Source organism: Falco rusticolus, chromosome 10, assembly GCF_015220075.1.
Source record: "Falco rusticolus isolate bFalRus1 chromosome 10, bFalRus1.pri, whole genome shotgun sequence".
Lineage (NCBI taxonomy): Eukaryota > Metazoa > Chordata > Aves > Falconiformes > Falconidae > Falco > Falco rusticolus.
The window spans coordinates 11772180-11793193 of NC_051196.1; the positions used below are offsets into that span (position 1 = coordinate 11772180).

General features: G+C 44.2%; 2 protein-coding genes across 4 annotated transcripts in view; one reads left to right on the forward strand and one right to left on the reverse strand.

The window, feature by feature from the left end:
• CSTF3 (cleavage stimulation factor subunit 3) overlaps positions 1-964 on the forward strand; it is a 50820-nt gene extending 49856 nt beyond the window's left edge. The window contains exon 22 of one of the 2 annotated variants that reach the window (XM_037402498.1): positions 267-962. In XM_037402498.1, the coding sequence (XP_037258395.1) occupies positions 267-469 (203 nt within the window). In that variant the 3' untranslated portion in view covers positions 470-962. Of the gene's footprint in view, positions 1-266 lie in introns of both variants that reach the window. The other variant, XM_037402499.1, reaches the window with a different exon arrangement.
• TCP11L1 (t-complex 11 like 1) lies at positions 965-18944 on the reverse strand. 2 transcript variants are annotated; one of them, XM_037402500.1, is made up of 10 exons: positions 18831-18944; positions 15253-15418; positions 12400-12532; positions 9294-9414; positions 8529-8749; positions 7314-7450; positions 6683-6879; positions 6150-6331; positions 4778-4950; positions 965-4563 (listed from the first exon to the last, which is right to left on the reverse strand). In XM_037402500.1, the coding sequence occupies exons 2-10, from the start codon at positions 15404-15406 to the stop codon at positions 4328-4330; spliced, it is 1554 nt and encodes a 517-aa protein (XP_037258397.1). In that variant the 5' UTR covers positions 15407-15418; positions 18831-18944; the 3' UTR covers positions 965-4327. The 2 variants fall into 2 exon arrangements, with proteins under 2 accessions (XP_037258397.1, XP_037258398.1); XM_037402501.1 differs by lacking the exon at positions 18831-18944 and adding an exon at positions 17925-18073.
• Between the last annotated feature and the right edge of the window lie 2070 nt (positions 18945-21014).

Sequence of the window (21014 nt, forward strand, 5' to 3'; positions counted from 1 at the left end):
ATTTTATTAAGCTTGCAAATGACCTCAGTACTTGTGTAAAGGGAGGTCTCACGCTGAAGCAGCAGCGTTTACTTTATAATTAATGTTTGCCATAGCTCAGAGTTTTAGGCAATCAAAAATTCTTAACAATTGTAGGAGAATAGGGCAGGAAAACCTCTCACGTTCCAGCATTCTCCACAACGTATCTATCCTGATGTCCCTGTTCGCATGCTTATTTCTGATCAAGGCCTTTACTTTCCCAAATTAATCTTGCTCTCTTTCTAAAGCTGTCGATGAAGCTGTACGAATAATTACCGGAGGCCTACCTGAAATAGCCGTGGAAGGCAATGGACCTGTGGAAAATAACGCTATGCTCAATAAGGCTGTTAAGAGACCACATGAAGATTCTGATGACGATGAGGAGAAAGGATCTGTAGTTCCCCCCGTACACGACATTTACAGAGCACGGCAGCAAAAGAGAATCCGGTGAAACAAGTTTGGAGTTCTACTGTGATAAAGACTTGCATTGAATCCGTCAGTCTCTTAAAAGTCAAGCATTTAAAAAGGACAGCTGCAAACAAACAAACGAAAAAATCTTGAAAATGGTTTTGTTACTGTGGTGCCTCTTCTCCCATATGGTTCTTGATCCGAAAACAGCCAGAACAACCTTAGAACATGCTCTGAACAAAACTAGGTTTTCAAAACCAAAAGTGCAAAATGTCAAAACTGCATTTTGTTCTTCAAGGGTGTTCACATCTACCACTTGAAATCTTGTGGGTTTTCAACAGTTTTATTTTAAAAACTGGATGGCTTATACTTGTGAAGCATTTTTAATTCACATTTTCTGGAAAACAGTTGTTCTCAGTTTGTTCATGTAGTGTCCTGCCTTATTGTTCGTTTTTATTTATGGCAGAATGTATGGAATCTGTTTTGTAGTTGAAAATGGGAAAAAACATTCCTTTAAAATAAAAGGATATCCATAACATCATGCCTCATTCTGGTTTTATTCAAACACAACAAGTTACTTCTTAAATATTACTCAGCCACTTCAAAAGCAATGTTAATAAAGACCATCACAGGAAATGGATCAGAGCATACATATTAGAATTAGCTTCCCCCCCCCTCCATTTTTCTAGAGGATACAGTATACTTTTAATTCCATGACTGTTTAAAGAAGAAGACAGCATCGTAAAACAAACTCGGTACATATTTCTAAGGTGGGCTGGATTGTCCAGGAGCACTGCTAACACAGTCCCTTCCTGGATAACTGCACTGGTCTTTCCACTTAATATACAAAGCTAAATGTTAATGCATTAGCTACATAGTTTAACCAGTTACTTTCAAACAAGCCAACAAAAACACTGTATGAACTTCTGAAGAATTGGACTGTTCAGAATTGTATTCTGGTAAGACCATAAGAGCCCCTGTGGACTGCAGGAAACTCAGATACTCGGACAAGTTGAAATAGATTCCTGCCATCAGCAGTACAGATGACTGTAGGTCAGCACTCTGATCTACCAGGCTAAAAGGTGAAACAGCCAGCGCACGTATAACCCTAGAAATGTTGTCACGGAGGGAGGGGCTGGCCTCAGCAATCCTGGAATTCCTTTTTTTGCTTTGCCACTTCATCGTATTTCCCTAATTCTTTTAAAGAAGATGGAAAGAAACCATTTGTCAACCACTATCATTAAAAATAACAGCCTTGGAAAATCATTTAATGTGATTTGCGCTTGTGGGTGTTTATTACAGTCTCTTTAGCTCTTTCCTGTTGAAAGGCCTAGGACACCCCCCACGGAGGCACTTGTTCCCGCTGCGGTACCCCCAAAGGTAAGACTGAAGCCAGATGTGGGTACTGCGCTGCTTTCTCTGTGAGGTCTTAGGATCAAACCTGCTCTGCAAGGAGAGATGGGACTTACTGCATCGACCCTGCGAGCAATACGCCTGCACTAGTGGCCACAGAATCCATGCTTCGAGGGCAGAGTAAGCAGGACTTGGCCATCGTGGACATCCAGCCCCTGCATTCCAGAACCGGGAGCAGCCATCTCCTAGATTAAGCAAGTACAGTTTTACCTATTGATAATGCAGCCCTATTCGTTCTGGCACCAGTCACGTACTTAGAAAAGCCTTTGAGACGTATGTGGTTTCACCCTGATGTTGTTCCTGATCCTGGAGATCATCCCCTATAGCATCTAAATTTTTGTAGTATGCATCATTCACAGGGGCCTTTAAAGGCAGCTACTAGGCGATACTGCAGTATAACGCAACAGCAGCGGTTTGTAACTTCTGCAACTCTCATTTAACAAAAACGAAAACAGCTTTGTCTTAGTTATTTCTTTTTAATCCCTAGCAATAATGTTTCTGGTAGCTCTTTCTTTTGTCACGCAGACTACTGAATTCATTTTTTGGAGCTGCAGAGCTATAGGCTGTATTTTGACGTGGATCCTGCACTAATAACAAAGTACGGTAAGCAGATGCAGCCATTCTGAAGACCTCTGTAGTACCCTTTGCTGATTCAAATAATCAAACGGACCACACCAAAAACCTACGCAGAATTTCTTTCTTCTGGCTAACCAGCTTACTGGCTTCTGAGTTATCGAAGACAGACATCCATTTTACTATCCGAGTACATTTAGCCAAGAGAAAAATCATTTCTCTGAGCTGGTGAGCTCTGACAGGGTTTTGGTAGGTTGTTGGGTTTTTCCCCGTGGGGAAGGGGGTTTGTAATGAATGAGAAAAGATGTGTTTTATAGTTGCATAGGCTAGTACGGAATAAAAGGTCTTACTTACCCCGCCTTCCTCCAAACTCAAAGTTAGCGCAGCTATCCGCACGCTAACATTTAAAGGAAAACTGGAAAGGGAAGCATCAGCACCAATACATAATCAAGTGCTTCCTTCTAGAAGCGCTATTATTTTGGTTGACTAGTTGATTAATAAAATGAACCTGGATGTTAGCAATAAAAGGGCCCTTTTACTTATTTCTTTTACATAACTTGTTGTTGCGTTGTTGAAGACTACAATACATTCTACTTTGGATAGTCTAGTACTTGGGACACTTACTGTTTATCACTATGAACTCTGCTTTCATAAAATCATCAAATTTTGATTACTGTAGTACAGCGTTGTGCTCAACTCGAGGAAAATTTCAAACGAACTCGCCTCCTAGCTGAGCCTGAAATGGTGGTAAGGCTGTAAGATCATTGAGCTCTTCTGTGAACACTCACCTGTACAACATGTAGCTAATTAAATTGAAGACCTACAACTAGTTTAAGTTTTTCAAGAGCACCTCTACAAAGTGAAAAAAATCTTCTACTGAAAATATTCCCTGTATATTCAAACTAACACGAAATCATTCACTTTTCACAGTACATTAAAATCACTTATCCTTCCGATAGTGCTTTGCACTTCCTGGATATTTTTGAAGACGTGATTGAATATGCAACCATCTCCAGTTGTAGTTATAAAAAACAAGTAAAATTTTCAGCCTAAAGTCTCACACACTTCAGATCTGCCTTCTGAAAATGACAAAGATTTACTTTAAAATTAGTATTTCACATAAAAAGGAGTAAACTACTAGCAAAAAAAAGGTAAGAAATGCCACTTTTATCAAAACACTTTAGCTCTGCCCTTCTGAAGTCTTTACAAGAGATAAATACAGCTGCAATCTATAAGATTGCCACCTTTGTAAGTACTGTACATAGCAGAGGACAGTTACCCAATAACCAGAAAATTTGCTACAAAAATATATTATGTGTTTTGTAACATCTGCAGGTAAACAGCAAAAAAATGCTATTAAAAATGCAGTAAAATGCAGAAAAAACTAGTAGCCTACCGTACTAACCATAATGTTACAATAAAGTGCTGTTTGGCTTTGCTTTTTGCCTGTTAAATTTCCTCTTATCTAGAATTTTACCTTTCTGATTAAGTCTTTAAAGTAAGATATTTTTAAAGCCAAATCACCCCTTCTGGGAAGGACCGCTGCTAACCTGCTCTGGATTAATTAAACTAAATTCACGGTAAATTAGAGTAAAATGCCCTAAAATGAGCCACTTGCATACAAAGTTTGGTTCTTAAACTTGTCCTACCTAGCATCAGCTCAAAAATCTAAAAATTGCAGCCAGAAAACTACCAAGACATCCCCCCCGAGGTTGCATACTTACATTAAAAATGCATCTCTCCCCCACCATTTACTTCAGAACCCCTTTTGCATCTCAGGTATTTTCCTCACCAATCATCGCTAGTGAATTAAAAGGAACCAGTATTTACATGGAAAGCTGTTTTCCTAGACAAATATTGGTGCGATTTTTTAAAATAGCTGACAATACCGTAATTTGTAGCATACAAACTGGTTTTACGATTCTTCTGACTTCCCTACAAATTGGGATTCTTCCTTAGTCAGTATTTTGCCAAGGACTGCATCATAGTAAGGGCTGAAGACCATTTTGTTGTAGTTGACAAGACGAACATACTTGACAGCAACCTCTTCCAGCTCTCTTTGAATAGGGCCTAATCCTCCAGGAATAGCAGGTAACGATTTCTGGTGACTAGATGCAAGATAATTCTCCAGAAACTTTTGAATTCGAGAATCTGGAAAAATGGGACCAAGGGTTTGGGTTTGTTTTCGAAAGAGATAGTCAATGAGAAACAGCGTCTCTCACGTAAAACACAGAAAGCCTGAGCATAGAAAACAAGTACTTGAAACAGACTAAACGAGAAACCATGCACCACGTGCCACCAACCGTTGGACAAAGACAGACAAGCTTGAGCCACTTGAGAGCAGAGCGTTTTTGTCAAAGCGTACCTATTAGCTTGCATATGGTGTTATCCGGGTTGGCCACGGCTTGGATTTGTCCTTTCAGGACAGTCTCTCTCTCAGCTGAGAACGGTGTAAACCCGTGCTGGGAAAGGCAGCCGTTAACTTCAGCACACACCTTTTCACCGACAGTAGCCAAAGATTCCTTCAGGTTAAAGGAGCTAGAGAACATGGAGCAGAGCATTACTTCACTATATGGGTTATTGACTTTTTTTCCCCACCTTTTAAAAACAAACTATCCAATTATAGTTGCTTTATTTATCAAATGTAATGGAAGAAGCATAATCCAGATAAAGCCAGAACTACAAACAATACTACGTCTTTTATAGATGAAAAATAAAGTTGAGATACGAAACAAGGAGGTAGGATAGCATTAAATATTTCCAGCCTGCCCGAACAATCCGTACAAGCAAGAGCTGATTTTCTGGCCTACGCTGACAGCTCTGACTAACACAAAAACCTGTCACCTGTTGGAAGAAGGGCTCGCCGGAGTCAAGAAGACGCTCAATACGAGTTATGCATCGTGCTCAACTTTATTAGTTTCTAACACTACTTACATAGAACCGATACACATGCATATTCGTAAAGCAGAAATATAATTGGCTAGTAGTCTCTAAACACGTGTGGGTCTCACACCCCTAATTATCGTGACTAAAATAAGCATTCTATCCATGTAGCTAATTGTGTTGCTGTGCTTCCGCCTTGCGGTTTGTTACTCCCCGTATTCCCATACCGGGTGTCCCTATCTTTCTTGGCCCTGCACCCGCTTTCCCAGCAGCTGTAGCTTGTTACAGCCACGGCCTGTCGGCACAACATAATTACTCAGTCTCAGGATTCAAGAATAGCTCAAGGCTGCCTTTCTTGTTAACTTCAGCACAGCAACTTCAGCACAATTCTGATTACAGGCCTATTCTAATACCAGGCCCGGATTGTGCAGATCTTCAGAGACTCTAAGGCCACGCTTCTGCAGCCGTTCCTCTACAGTTACCAACCCGTAAGGTGTGCAGCAACCATTCTAAATGTGCAAGCAGCTTACTGCACCGCACTCAGATCCTTGAGGGAGCCTGGCCCAAGCCGTGGGCATCGTTAGTTACTTGCACTCTCACGTGCCAACCAAGCATCATGAAAAACATGCTCTGAAAAAAGCAACAGTACGTATCAGAAAAGAACAGAGCAAGAAAAGATTGTTCTGTCCGAGTAAGCTGAAAAAAAATTGTCATCCTGGGCTCATAAAAAGCCCCCATCTCTCCCTCTATATATTCTGCAGGCCACAGGCAGAAAGAGGCTTCAACTGACTGTTCACCCCGGTGAACACAGAACTGTGCCCACGCCTGTGTGACTAGGACTACGCGATACTCACGGCAGGTGCATTCCCGTCAGCAGCACCTTGACAATGGTTTTGATTTTCTCAGCAAATCCAGGCACATCCACGAGTGCCGAGCCTGCCGCACCAAATGTGACCAGGAGGACCGTCCCAATCACGAGGAGTTGCTCCAGCTCCAGCTGTATTTCCTGGAAGCGGGCCTGGTCCATCAGCACTGTCTGCAAAGAGTGAGGAAGCCAGGACAGAATAAAGTCAGTCTGCTGGGCTCTGAAGTGACATCACGCTGCCCACCTATTCACAGCAGCAATTACAAGACAGAAAAGAGCAACGCGTGCTCAGCAGGCAAGTATCAGGAACAAAATGAAAAGATTTAACTCCTCTTTCCCAACTGAGTTTCAATTCTGAAAAATAAGTACCTGTTAGACAGGAGAGCTACAGGAGCTCTCAATCAAGAGAAAAATGTTTTAGTATTGTACTTGTCGCAAGGCTACAAATCCAGCTTCTGTTATACACCAGAAATAGAAAAACCAGAACAAGCACGGAAATAAATTTTTCTGTTGAAAACCTACTTCTGGAAAAGGCCTGTTTACATGATCCCACTTTAGGAGCTTCAGATAGGCCTGATTTTGGACAGCTGTGGAGCACAAGGCAGAAGCTCCACCAGTGGCACCGTCACCACTACAGTGGGGAGGCAACATTTTACATCTCAGCTTTACCAGATCATCTGCTGCTTCTTGCAACCACCTCGTGACAAGGTCTAAAGAATCTGGAAAAGCAAGGAAAAAGAAACCTTGTTAAGAAAATTCCTTTTCAAAATTGGGGTTTTCCACCAATAATTTCCAAATAATCCCATTACTAGTACCCATGATGTAAGTTATTGACATGCATTTCATTTATTGCATTAAGCAGAACATCTGAAACAAAATTAAAACGACACAGCTAGAGGAAATGGGAGGTGAGGTGATGCTAGGTAATTATGCCCTACACTGTATCGAAATGAAACTGAACTCCGGTGTACTAAGTGCAGAACTGCTGTTCCGGCAGATTTTTTTCAAACCACAGTTTTGGGGCACAAGCTGTCATTTACCATATGAATTCCAGAACTTATAAGAAAATCTGATTTCTTTTCACGATCTACAAGCAAAGACACGCAGTTTACTGGGAGGTCAGAGGGGAAGAAAGAAAGGAACAAAGTCATACTTGGCTGTTTCTCAAGAAACTCCTGAAACTTCCTTCTTTCATATTCAGCAGACTGCTGCATTAATTTTGGCCTAATACTACTGACAGCGAAGTTTGCCATATCCATTTTCATTAGGTCTAATACAGAGAAAATTGCTCTAAACAAACAAACAGAAAAAGTTATTCAAGGCTGCAGATGTTGAAGAGGTACTGTTTACAAGATTTATTACAGATTGTCTAAGGAAAGAGCAAAAACATGCATGGGAAACGTTAACAGGGTGCTTAACAGTTTACGAGCATGAGACAGAGCTTGAGGAAGCATGTATGTGCATGCATGTGCTTCTTCCAAGTAGGAAATAAATCTTGCTCTCCTGTAAAACACCTTCCATGGAATTAACTTTACTAGCTCCATAGATCATACTTCCCAGGATATGCAATATCGTATGTTGAATACGTCAAAAGACACCTAGGTTTCCCAGCTCGCCTGCTATCTGATGGCAGCCTATCAAGGCAGTCTGAGTGGGAAGTGAATAATCAGACCCAAGGGGGGGGTGGGGGGCGGGGGGGAAAGAAAAGAAACGAACAAACAAAAAACACCAAAGAAAAGCACCTCAATTTCAAAGCAACCTAATTCCTGCTGGCAGCATTTCTGCCAAGTCAATCCTGAACTCCTGGAAGCTTATCGAATTAGAAACCAAGGTGAATGAAATCTTCTAACTACTGAGACCTTGAGCTGTTCAACTGTTCTCATGGTGACAAAGCAGAAGCCTCCACCCTCCCAGACGTGGTAGGTACGCTCCCTTTAGAACTGAAAGGATATTATACAGGGAGCAGGGTGGTGGACCTCAAACTGGGGGGAAAGGACAAACTGGTTGGAGAACGGCAATACCTTTTTCCTATGCTCTTGCTTGCTTTTTTTCCCCTTCTGCTGCTGCTATTAAATTCTGAGACAAACTGACCGTTCACCTGCTATCTTAACGTTTATATCTATTTGGCATTTAAGGAATGTCCTTCAGTGACAAGCGGGAGCCAAACGAATACCCCAATTCACTAGAACCAAGGTGGTACTTGTTGAAGACTTCTCTCCCCTTCACCCCCACAACTATATCCCTTTCCCTATCACTTTTTTTCTACAAAGATTTGCAGGTTGCCCTGCTGGAACACACACCACACACCCCCCACATGTAAAATTATTTAAGGAACCCTCAACATGACTAATAAATACCATTTCAGTACCTGAACAGAGGAACTATTTCATGAATATCTTTCAGTTTCTTAATTTCTTCATCTCGCGCTGGAGCACAGAGAGCCCCCATCATCCCAATAACAAATTCGACCAGCTTAGAAATGTCAAGGGCCCCATTCTCTGCCTCCTGTTTTATCAAATCCAGATCGAGAACTTCTGTAATCTGGCTTCTCAGCCTAGTATGACCAGGCAACAAGAAAGACAGGAGATTCTGAAATGGAAAGATTTTAACAGTCCCTTAGTTCTACATATCAAAGGCTACAAGGATGGAAACAGTTACTGAACCACTTTTTATTTAAACCGATTGCCCTTTACAAGTGGAATTTTTTTTATTATTTTTTTTTAAACCAACCATTCACCAACTCCAAATATTTCACCTCATTCTGTATGAGTCTGAAGTTACTAAGTGGTAAATACTCTGCAGTACAGATCATACTCCAGACTACCGTGCTTGGTTTTGTCAGCCCAGTGTTGGGGCATCTCACTGATTCCATAAGTAGTAGCACTGACGTAACACGAAGGAAGCACGGAATTATGAAACTAGGATTATTTACCTCTTAATCATTTTACATGGCTTTGCATTTGTTTTTACATTCAATTGTCTCCTCTGGGGTTATACAACTTACATATGTTCACAGTAATGAAAAAGACCAAGAGAGCCCTTTATGAAAAGCCAAACTTCAGCCACTTTTGCTCATTCATATCAACGCAGCTACTCAAATTCAATCATTTACCTTGATATCACGTCATCTTACCTCTTTAATTTCTCCCAATAGTTTAATTGCATGGTCATATGTCGGTGGATCTTCCTTTAGCTGAGCTTCCAGACAATCCCAGAAAGCTTTATGCACAATATCTCTTACTTTTTTTTCTAAGCTGTGGGTAAATACGAGCAGTTAAAAAGAACAACACTTGTCTGTGCACCACCTTACAAAGATAACCTGCAGCTCCTGAAGAACAGCATGCAATAATATGAATATAATATGATAATGAATATATGACAATTAACAGAGAAGAAATCTGTCATTTTAAGTTACTCAGAAAAGCAAGAAAAACTGGACATAGGATTTGGAATGGCTTATGTCTTAATAAAAGGTTACACACAAGCAAAGGCAGCTACAAATTAAAATCCATGAAAGTATCATATGCTATGTCTAAACTAAACAACCAGAATAAAAAAAAAATCCAAAAATTACAGCTTGCCTTGAAAAGACCAGTTTTCATGTTCCTTTCAAAAGCCTCACTAAGTAGATGCAATTCTTCTAAAGTAAAATTCATTAAGTAAACCTAACAGAAATGAAGTAGCTTCCCTGACACAAAAGCTTCTGCATTTTGCATGAAAATTGCAACTCTTCCATGATAAAGGCCCAGTTCAGTTTCTGTAAAAAATCCAATGAAATAAAAATTTCCACTGCTTCAGTACCGATTCCTAATTCAAAAATACTGACAGTTACTCCTCTGCAGCAGCCTGGCTCCTGGTCACACCGGGTTTAACAACACTGAAGAAGTCAAATGCTCACACCTACACACACGCGCAAAGGACAGCCACGACAAACACCTCTGCCTCCATGTGCAGCTGAGGTTCGGCCAGTGCCCAGAGGCACTTATGCCCCGTGGCCCTCTAAGTAGCCAGCACAGTAGCCACAACTGCCTTCTCCAACCGCTCCTCTACGTGTACGTTCAGCTGCAGGGGGATCTAAGCCTGAGACACACTGACATTTCACCCAGGCAAGACTCCAGGATCTTTTTTCAAGCACAATCTGAATGATTGCTCTTTCCTGGGTGGTAAATAGCTGCACACAAAACCTTCCCAAAAGCCAAACACCGGGATCTTGTACGAAAGCAGGCCTGGCCCATCACACAGCGCAGGCACCCCTGAGCAAGGTGACCTCTACGATACATCTGTTCCTGTGGCCAGGTGAAGAGAGGTGAACAACTACAGCCACTACTCAACATCAGTGAGGAAAAGCACCCAACTTCCTGAAGTGCAGCATAGGTCCCCAGCTTTTCCTTCTTTTTCTTTTTAGTTTTTCTTTTTTTAAGGGACTGGTGAAAGAAGAAAGGATGGAAAACAGAAAACATGCTAAAAATCCTTCTTCTTCCCTGAAAAATGCTGAGATTCAACTTTATGGCACTGAGGCATACCAGAAAAGTTATCCACTCTCACAGCACATTTTCACATCAGAAATCCACATGAAGGAACACGGAGCAGAAGCAGACACCGAATAAAATAGCACTCTCTTAACTGTGGGACTTCAGATGAAGCATTTATTCTTAGCCATCAACTGCCTATCACAAAAGATGCTGAGACAGAGAGGATAACACAGGAGAATGAGTTTTGCACGTCTCAGGCCCACTTGCCAAGCGCTTGGTCCAGAGGCAGCATTTGTGCAGGCTAGAGACAGGTCTTGCTTCGTGGGGCCGCACGTGAATTCCACACAGCCAGCAAGTGAGGCAGCAGAGGGGGACGGCACCACCCCACCTGGGCTTGCCTAACAGACAAGGCACACACTGACAGACGGTGCTGAGAAGACAGATCAAACCATTGCTTGAGCTCTAAAATATCCAAGTCTTGATGGACAACAGATGCCTATTGTCACATGCTAGCTCAACGTTGTTTGTCCTCAGCATTTAAGGAGGCTACGATTCCACTTCCTACCAACTCAGAGGCCAAGGCGAGTAAACAAAGTCTAGCAAAGGCCCTCTTCTGCTCCATGCAACCCTTACTCAAAGGCAATTCCTGCTGGGACCAGGAGGTTCAGTGTAATTAACAGCATGAGCACATTTTCTCTGGTTACTATTGTTCAGCATTCCACAGCCACTAATAAAACACCACTGGTACAATACACTGGTGTCAGAGCTGGAAAGACAGCAACAGTCCAGGTGAGAAGAGAAGATCAGCCTGTTCCCATCGCTGCCTTTTCTGTCAGGGATAATTCTAGTTTCAAGCAACGACCCCTCATTACTAATGCTAACGGGAACCACATCACCATGTTTTGGCAGAGATGGGCATCAGTACGACCAATTTCCATACAGGACAACCAATGCCAGTCTTTTAAAAGCCATCTTCTCCTGCAACACCCGTGAAGGTAACATGCTCCGAGGTCTCTCTCTCAAATGCAGATACATACAGACAACAGTGGTGCCACTGTGGACCAAACTCCTTCCACAAAATATGCACTCACTTTCACAAATCAACCCAGGAAACACATTGCCAGCCACATCTCTGTGTGTGTGAAAGAAAGAGCAGCAGCAGAGGAAGCTTCTGTAGACAGGGCTGGGGCAGCTACGCTGGCCAATATGTGACCAGATTACCACGGCTTCTTTTGTTCTCCCTCTCCCCTGTCACCAGGGGACAGAATTCCTGTAGGTCACGCAGAGAAGAAAAGACTTTCAACTTAAAAAGAGCAAGGACTAACCTAATAAAACATAGGAATCTGTTCCCAAAAAATCCCTGGAAAAAGAGACATAAAAAGCTAAAATGATCAGTTTCATCTTAGTCCCACAGGCAGTCAAAGCTTGAAAGATGCTAAGGGTGCACCTGCATCTGAAGCTAGACTTGGTATCAGAAAACTGCAGTCTCAGACTCCTGGGACAAGGGGACACAAAGAGAAACCACACCACACTGGGATTTGCACCACACATGCCCAAACAATTACTCCTAGAGGTTCACCTTTCACCCACACATTCCTGGGGAAGCAGAACTGCACGCTTACCACCTTCTTCTTACATTCTTTCCTACATCCTGCCAGGCATTGCCAGAAAAGATACTAGCCAAAGCCTTTTCCTGATCCACCAGAGCTGGTCTGCAGTTCTATAAATGCAAGTTTTATCTATGTGTCTATTTGGTAACGATCTTACCTGTGTTCTGGTAATTCAGCTGGTTTTATCTGGAAGTCTCCATTAACAACAATTTCATGCGCTAATGCCATGTTGGTTACGCCCTTAGCTGTTTCCATGAGCTCTTCTACCGACACAGGCCGAGGAGGACTGGCTGCAACGTAAATTAAATTGTCAGTAATCTACAAAAGTCTGCGGAAAAAAGACTGCTAATACTTTTGGACTCTTTCCACCTTGACAGTACAGAGGGCCAAAAGACAGTACCGTCTGAAGATTCTCCTTTCTTTCCCTTCCTTTCCCAGCTGGTGGATGACACAGGTTTGGAGTATTACAGAAAACCAAGGAGTGAACTCCCGCTGATACTCCGGGCGCAGTATGTTAATTGCTTCCAACTTCTATCAAGCTCTTTTAAAAAACAAAATGAAAAAACCCCGACACCCAAGCCCCCACTTCTTTAGGACCGCTTAATAGCAACTTAGCATCTTTCTGCATACCGTAGGAAGAAATCATTAAAAGACTAGTATTTTCACCATGCTGCTTACCCGATTATTGTGCAGATGTTGCCATTTCAATTTTATATTTTTCAAGGAAGTGACTTCATCTCTAAAGCAGTCGGCAAACAAACCACCATTAGCATAAGCAGTACACACTAGCAGCTAATTATTCTCACTGCTTCCAGTGCAACTGGCGCTTCTCCAAACTCTTTTTTCTCCCCCAGAGGCCACCATCCAAGCAACAAAGGATGTCAAGACCTAGTCCCAGCACCAATGCCTAAGACCTCTTCCTCTGGCAGGCATTTGGGACTAACAAGGATGGGCAAACAGCTTCAAATTGGGCCCTAGGGCATACCAGCGAGTAGGAGGAAGCACCAAACCCAAACAAACAGGCCAGTTTTCATTAGGCAGGAGAAAAAGGTGTAGTGACTGACTGCAGAAACCTAGAAGGTAGAAGAGGGACAGGGACAGTTTCAGAAAACTTAAATTGTTTCCTGGATGCACTGGAGAATTATGGCTCCTAATTGTTCTTTACTACATAACATCCTCCTGGGACACTACTGGCATTGCTGTAGTGCAGAAAGTGTCGCAGCCCTAAAACCAAGTCAATATGAAGGCAGAGAAGGTGCCAGGGGTGTAGGGCAGGCTGGTTAGCAGAGTAATCCTATCCCCACTGAAGCCAGCTGGAAGTTGCCACCGATACTTAGTGGTGAAGATTTGAAGATTCCTCCTGCTAGCTAGCACCAGTGCAAGCAGTTTGTGTGAGTGTCAAAATCAGAAGCACCACCACAGCTCCCAGATATCTGAGAAAAAGGAGAAGGCTAGATCATTAGTGTCCTCAGGCGAGGCAGACACTAATGGCAGGGTTCATCCCAGCTCCTCCAGAAAACACCTAGTGGAGCAGAAGCAGGGGAAGAAGGCACAACGGAATTGCCGTAAGGGAGCGATCCCTCTCTGCAGTTCATTCAGTTCCCAGAAGGAACGGAACCAACCAGGGATCTTCATGGCCTGTGTCCACTGAGATATGTTTTAGGCAAACTATCTTGACTGTCTCATTTGAGAACCCAGTTTAACTGGACTTAAGCTAGTAACATATAAAAGGTCTTTTAAAAGTAGCTGTCCATCATCTGCCTGCCATTCAGAGCTGTTCCAAGCACGTACAGTGTGGGTCCAATGTGCTGATTTGTCATCGGTATCTTGCTCTTTTTGTGCAGCCCTCCTAACCCTTATTTCATTCTGCTTGGAACTTAACCTTGCACAGTGACTCTGGGAACACAGCAAGGATTGATATTCTGAGAACCAGCAGCACGACGAAGTTTACAGCTGAATGAGAGTGCTCTTGTCTGACGGCCAAATGACTTCACTCCAGCAATGGATGCACTAAAAGCTAAGACTCTTTCATTTACCAAAGAAGGCTCTTAAATCGTGTTACTTCATTCTCATATTAGATCTGCTCCCTTACAAAAGCCGAGGGCTTGAGACCAGCGACTTCTTTGTGGTACAATGCAGTGCAAGACTGTGCTATGCATTTTAGTTTCGCGTGTTCATAGCCTCTCTCCGTACATACACTGCATCTCCTATCAGGCCACCAGCAAGACACAAGAACACAAACTCCCTCAGAACACTGTTAAACACTGAACACTGTTAAAAAATAAAAAGAATGTAACAAATAAAATGTTACATGCAGAGACACTCTCTACAGAAACTCGGAACTAGTTATATGGGAAATTCTGCCTCTTCGAATTGAATCCCTGGGACCAGAAAACTTCCCCTTGGTTTTATCTATAGATTTGCCAGAAACAACTGGTAGCCATACTGCAGCCAGCTCCTCACGTTAAAAGCAGAATGACAAAGAAAAATAGGCCCTGAGAATAAACTTAAAATACGCAGTCCTGCTTGACACTAGAAATAGTATGAGAATTAAAAACACAACTTTCTATCTGTATTGGGAGGGGGGTGACAGGACATTAGTCTGTTGATAACAGCCTTCCTTGCCCTGCAGTAGAAACAGAGGCTCCAACAATCCAGAAGGTTCAGCTGATAATGCAAACGGCAGCAACAGTTTAGCTAGAATATACTGGAATAGTGCTTATCCTTTCCATGAGCAGCAAAGGTATGCAAACATGCATGCCTACATGCAAGGATATTTAAGATATATGTGGCTCTGAGCAACACGGTTACTGCGTACAATTAAGTACCAAAACAAAACAGCGAGAAAGGTGTTACAGTTTCAAAGCAAATGATCAGGAGTCACACAATATTTAATTGCAGAACAGTCCAGCTTGCACAGAACAGTGTAAAAAGCTAGGATTGTCTCCTCCAAAAAGTTAGAGAATTTACTTTTTTTTTTTTACCCCCTTTATAAAGCACTTTCGCTTACACTTTGACGTATCATCTCCATGTGACCCTGGAGCACTCTGTCGTATTCTTTTTCTGATAGACTGATCCGGGTTGTCCACGCTCTCCTCTTGACCATCCTCCAAACCACTCAACTTTTCTTCACTTGAATGTGGCTTGTCAGGATTCTGAGACATTTTCAGTTGGTTCTTTTCCAAAAAAGAAAAAAGATGAAAAAGTGAATGAACATGCACTTTATAACATGGCTGAGTGGGTAAACATCATCAGGAGTTCTCTTGATGAAGAAAAAACTAAGAAGGAAAGAATTCTTATGAGGAATTATATGACGTTATTCCCATAATGGTAGGTGACCTGGACTCAATGACTCACTTCCCATCTTAGATAAAATGGGATGCTTTCAACACAGCTACCATTTACTTAATCTGCATTCCCAGCAAGTTCTCAAAAATCTGAAACAGTTCCCTCACCATAATGCCTACAGACGAGAAAAAAAGATATATTTAATTTTCCTAGCATTGCTTATGAGAGAGCAGTGAAAAACACCTTCAAAATAGTTATTAAAAACATGTTTTGCAGAAAGATTATGTTAAATGAGACATTTCCCCACTATACAACACTGTCTTTCTCCACATAACGTACTCCTGAATTATGATCTGCCCCAACCGCTCAGAACACAAAAAGTTTTCACTCTGAGTCACCCAAAAGCATTAAGAAGCAGGAAAAGGACTAGAGTGTTTGCAGTAACAGTTTTTATGAATATAAAACTCTACTCCCACATTTTCTTTCCATAGAAGAGTCATGATTTATGCATATAGATTTCTTTATATGGACAGTAAAGAACACAAAGCATTTCAAATATTATTTATTAAATATTAGATATTAAATAATATTACATCACAGATACCTGCAGTGTACCCAAAGTTACACTGAAAAAATGACCATCCCCATCTATTATCTTTACTTATTTCATATTCAGATTTCACTCTGAAGAATATAATTTGCACATCTTAACATTGAAAACTCTCTATCGTACAGGAAGCTCCTGTTCAGAATTCATTTTTACAAAAATCTTAAAAGCATATGATGTCTCTAACTCAATTAAATAACCTGGATGTTCTGTGAAGCGGGAAGTCAGGAAGAGTCTGCCTTTCAAAAAAAAGGGCGCAAAGCTAGCTCCTGGGAAAACAACTTCCCCTCTCACCTAGTATCCCACCATCCCCATTTTCAAAATTTGATAGAAGGACTCCCTCAGCAAGAGGTACTGCCTCCAGAGGCACCTCACAGCTACTAGGAAAAAAATACTTGCAATGTCAAAGGCTACACCAAAGAGGATGCAGCGTAACCAAGCAACTGTAGAATGCAAAACACAGCACTGAGATCTACTTTTTTTTCTTCATACAACAGCTGTAATAACTAACCCTACTCCATCAGTGCTTAAATCTATTGCACCAATGTGATTCCGGAAATCTCAGTACATGTAAGGAATGGTTTTGTTCTATAGCCATGACTCAGGATCATCGTCTTGCTAGATGTACGATACACACCACAACACACTGTCCACAGCACTGTGATTTCTATTTAGAAAAGAAAAACAAAGCATAAAAAGCATGGGATAAATTACACAGGCAAACCAAGACAGCAGTACAGGTACTGTTAGACCCATGCATTAGCCTCCACCTTTAGCTGGAACAGTCACTGATGAACCTGCTCCAAAGGCTTGACCATCTCTCCCTTCACACGCACAGACAATTCCAGCTGGGACAAGGAAGTGACAGTTTGTGCAAAGCTGCAGTCATCTTGCCACCCTTTTAATTAAGGCAGGGACAGCCTCAGCGAGGTGCAACGCAAGGCATCCAAACCAGCCTGCAAGTGGGAAGCCACTGGTGGGAAACCAGTGACGTGCTCCAGGAGAAACAGACCTCAGGTCTAGCAGACAAAAGGCCTGTTGCTGCAAACACTCTAGCAGGAAGAGGACAAGTAGCTCTGTTAATAAAGGGGCAGTTAACAGAGAAGATCATACCAACAGTAGCAATCAAAAATGTAAGACAGGACTGGTTAAACAGAGGAGGGAAATGTGTTGTTGAATCTGGTTAGAATAAAAGCGCTGTCATAAAGGCTTCCCCGTTCATACAACCAGACTAGACGGTTGCTATTCTTATCCATTCTCTTCCACAGAGCATCCTCCTGAAGTCAAAATCTGAAGCACAAAGATGACTCAACCGAAGACCCACTCAGGTCTTTAATGCTCGTGACACTTCACAGTGCCTTACAGTCTCTCCCTGCGCTTTATCCTCACTACCCTTAGAAAGGTAGAGAAATACTGTGCTATAGCTTGCTTACAGAGGGCAAACTGAGGTGTCAGTTAAGTTTGAGGACTCGCAGAAGATAAATCACAGAAGATAAATGACGATAACCACTCTCATAATCACTGCCCCAAGCTGTGCCCACCAGGCCATCACTCCTACCGTGCAGGCTACATCCTAGAGTACCGCCTTCCAAAACATGGCACAGCAGGAGCTACAGTCTCAATTCCAACGATTTCATTTAACTACTGTTTGTTTTAAAATGGTCCCGTTTCAGCTGTGGCAAGCGGGTACGAGAACCGCTGGGCCATTCAACCAAAGGAGGCAATCAGCCCCACGCGGGGGTTTAGCTGTCGCATTTGCAACAGTCCGCTCTCTCCTGCTGGATTACCGCTATTATCCGCCAGAACACATCCAGAACAGATCCTCTTTCCACTGGGTGAATGCGCTCCACAATACCCCTTCCAAACGCGTGGTCATCACCTTTCCTCTCACAGCAGCATTTCTGACTCAGAACAGAATACAGTCTACGTGTTGGTGCCTGCCTTCAATTTATATTTTATATATATATAATATATATATTATATATATATTATTATTATATATATATTTTATATATATATATAATTTAATCAAAACAGAAGCGTGAGGGAAACCCCAGCAATTTAAAATTTAAACAAAACGTTTTCCACGGGTTCTCTTCATGCAAAGGCCTTAGATCACCCAGGCACGCAGCATCCATTGAACCTGCTGTGCCCGGGCTGGGGCGCCGCAGCGCCCGGCTCGCCGCCCCGACGGGCCGCACCCGCCGCCGGGCACAGGCCCCCCCGCGTCCCCCGCCACCCCGGCCGGGGCTCCCGCATGGCTCCTGCCCCAATTCCAGGGGAACAGGCTCCCTCGGGAGGTGTCATCCCCCCCACCCCGCCCCGCTCCGTGCAGGCCGCTGGAAGCCTCCGGGCCCTCCGCACCCCCATGCCGGACACCCCCGGCCCCTCCGCGCCCCCGGGCACCCCCCGCCCCGCAGCGCTCCCGCAGGGAGCCACAGCGGCGTGGCTCGCAAGGGCGAACCGAGCCCCTCGCCGCGGCCCCGGCGTGCCCCGCCAGCCGCCCAGCGGGCGCGTCACGGAGCAGAAAGGGGACAGAGGAGCCCCAGCCGCCCTCCCCGGCCAACAGGCCCCGCGGCCGCTCCCAGCGCTGCGGGCCGGCCCCGCCGCCCCAGGCCCGCCGCAGGCCCGGCCGCCTCCCAGCCCAGCCCAGCCCAGCCCCGCGGCCGCCCGCCGCCCCCTCGCCGCCTTACCGCCGCCGGGAGCGGGGGCCGCGGGCAGCGGCTGCAGCGGGGCGGGCGGCCGGCCCCGGTTCCCTGCTGCCGGCCGGCGGTGCGCGCTGGGCCGGACGAGCAGCCCCAGCGCAGAGGCGGGCCGCAGCGGCTGCCGGGCCGTGCGGGAGCGGCCCCCGCCGGCCCGGCCCACCCCGCCGCCCCCCCGCGCCGGGCGGGGCCAGCAGCCCCCTCCCGCCGGGCGCAGCGAGGGCCTGCGGGCGACCCCCGGTGTCACGGCTGGCCGCCGCCTCCCGGGGCCGGGGCTGCCGCTGCAGCCGGGGAGCGGGAACCCACGGCCCGGGCTCCGCAGCCGCACCCCAGCAGCCCGCACCGGCGATCGGGGCCTGCCTCGCTGGCTGGGGCTGAATGCCCCCGGCCCCCAGGGAAGGAGGCGGAGGCTTGGCATGGCTGTCCCGCGTTCGCTCAGCACCCTACCCGGCCCACACCGCCACCATCGGCCCCGCGGCCGAGCTTCGGCCGCAGGTGCTGTGAGATGGGCTGCATCACACCCAGGCAGAGGGAAGGCTGTGCTGGCCCAGCCTCATGCCCTTGGGCAAATGCCCCTGCCCGGGCCTTCTCCACAGACCGCGTTTCTGTCCCTGAAAGCAAGCTGGGCACCCAAGCCAACGCCGTGACTCACAGTGCAGCCCTGCCTGTAATTTGGAACTCGTAATGCCCAGAGGCAGGGTGTAATTTTCTAGATAGAAATCTCATCCTCTCAACACCGATGTTACAGGGTATAGGATCAGAACATACTTCTGCTGAAAAGGCACGTAAGTAACTTAAACAATCAGAAATTCTCAGAAACTACCTTTCTACCCCACATTTTAGAAGTGTGACTTAAGCCATTTTTTTTCATGAGAGACTACATAATCTCATGAGAGACTTACAATCAAAAGCTTTCAGTTAAGACTAATAGCTACCAAAAATAACTACTAAGAAGGGTTACACTTCCCTCCATACTATTAGTTTTCAAGAACTGGTTATCTTTTAGAAGTCCTTTCTAACTGACTAGAATGAGACTCTTACATGTCTCTCTTCCAGCCCCCACCAGAATACAGTAACACATTGTCCTGCTGCACCAAGTCATCATCTCACTTTCAGAGAAAGCACTCTGGAGAAGCTCTAATAGCGGTGTCCGTTGCCACTGCTCGAGTGAAGAGTTACTGATACATTACAGAGTAGTATTACACAAGTAGTATCTTGGATAGGATTGTGTTTCTAAAACCAGCTCACCACACGTTTTTGTAACAGTTATTACTTTGTTTCCGTTATTAAATGACCCTTGATCCCACACTCAAACTAGCTTCTTCCCCCCCCCCCCCAAATAAGATAACAGAGCTCTATGAAGACTCTGTACGAATAAAATTTCTTGCAACAGTAATTAAGTTTTGCTGGCACCATCCCAAAGATAACAAGCGTCAAAATTAGATCTCTAATCACGCTATACATTTCCCTGCCTGCTGTTACACAGCTTGGGATTTCCACTGTAGACTAGACAGATAAAATATACAGCCATAAGAAAACCCAAAGGCCTTTAATTTGTTCCAGTTCTTTTCTAATTACAGCTGGTGACATCTGTAAGCTGAGACTTATAGAGCAAAACACTGCAGGGATGAAGATAACTAGCCCTGAACATCATGTTCTGTGGCAACCAAACCCAGACTGACTGAAAAATCTGGAATATTTTTACCGTCCCAGGAGAGTCACTGCAAGTTCGGGTACAGAGTAGGATTCAGCTGGGAAGAAGTCAATCATCTTTAGCTTAAAACGGCACAGTAATTTGTCATATACATACACAGTATAGTTAGCTGGCAAGCCTGAAGAAGTGGAATATCAAGCAGAAGATGTTAGTCGGCTCTGTCCATTAGCAAGTCAAAAATCGATTGCTACATGACAGGCATATAGCGCAAGGCCAATTAGAGAAAAACTGGCATAAAATTCAGTGCTGGGGCAAAAGAAGGCAGAGAGATCTCATTCATGGAGAGGTGTTTCCCATCTCAGTGATTCTGATACTTGAACAGAGTGAGGGAATAGCCTTGGCTTTAGGTAAGGAAACTGAAGGATTATTTTGATCCTATAGCAATTAAGAACGAGGAAAGCTAAGCTGTAAGTACAGGCTAAACTTGGGTACCACTAGCTTTGATAATCATATAAATTCCA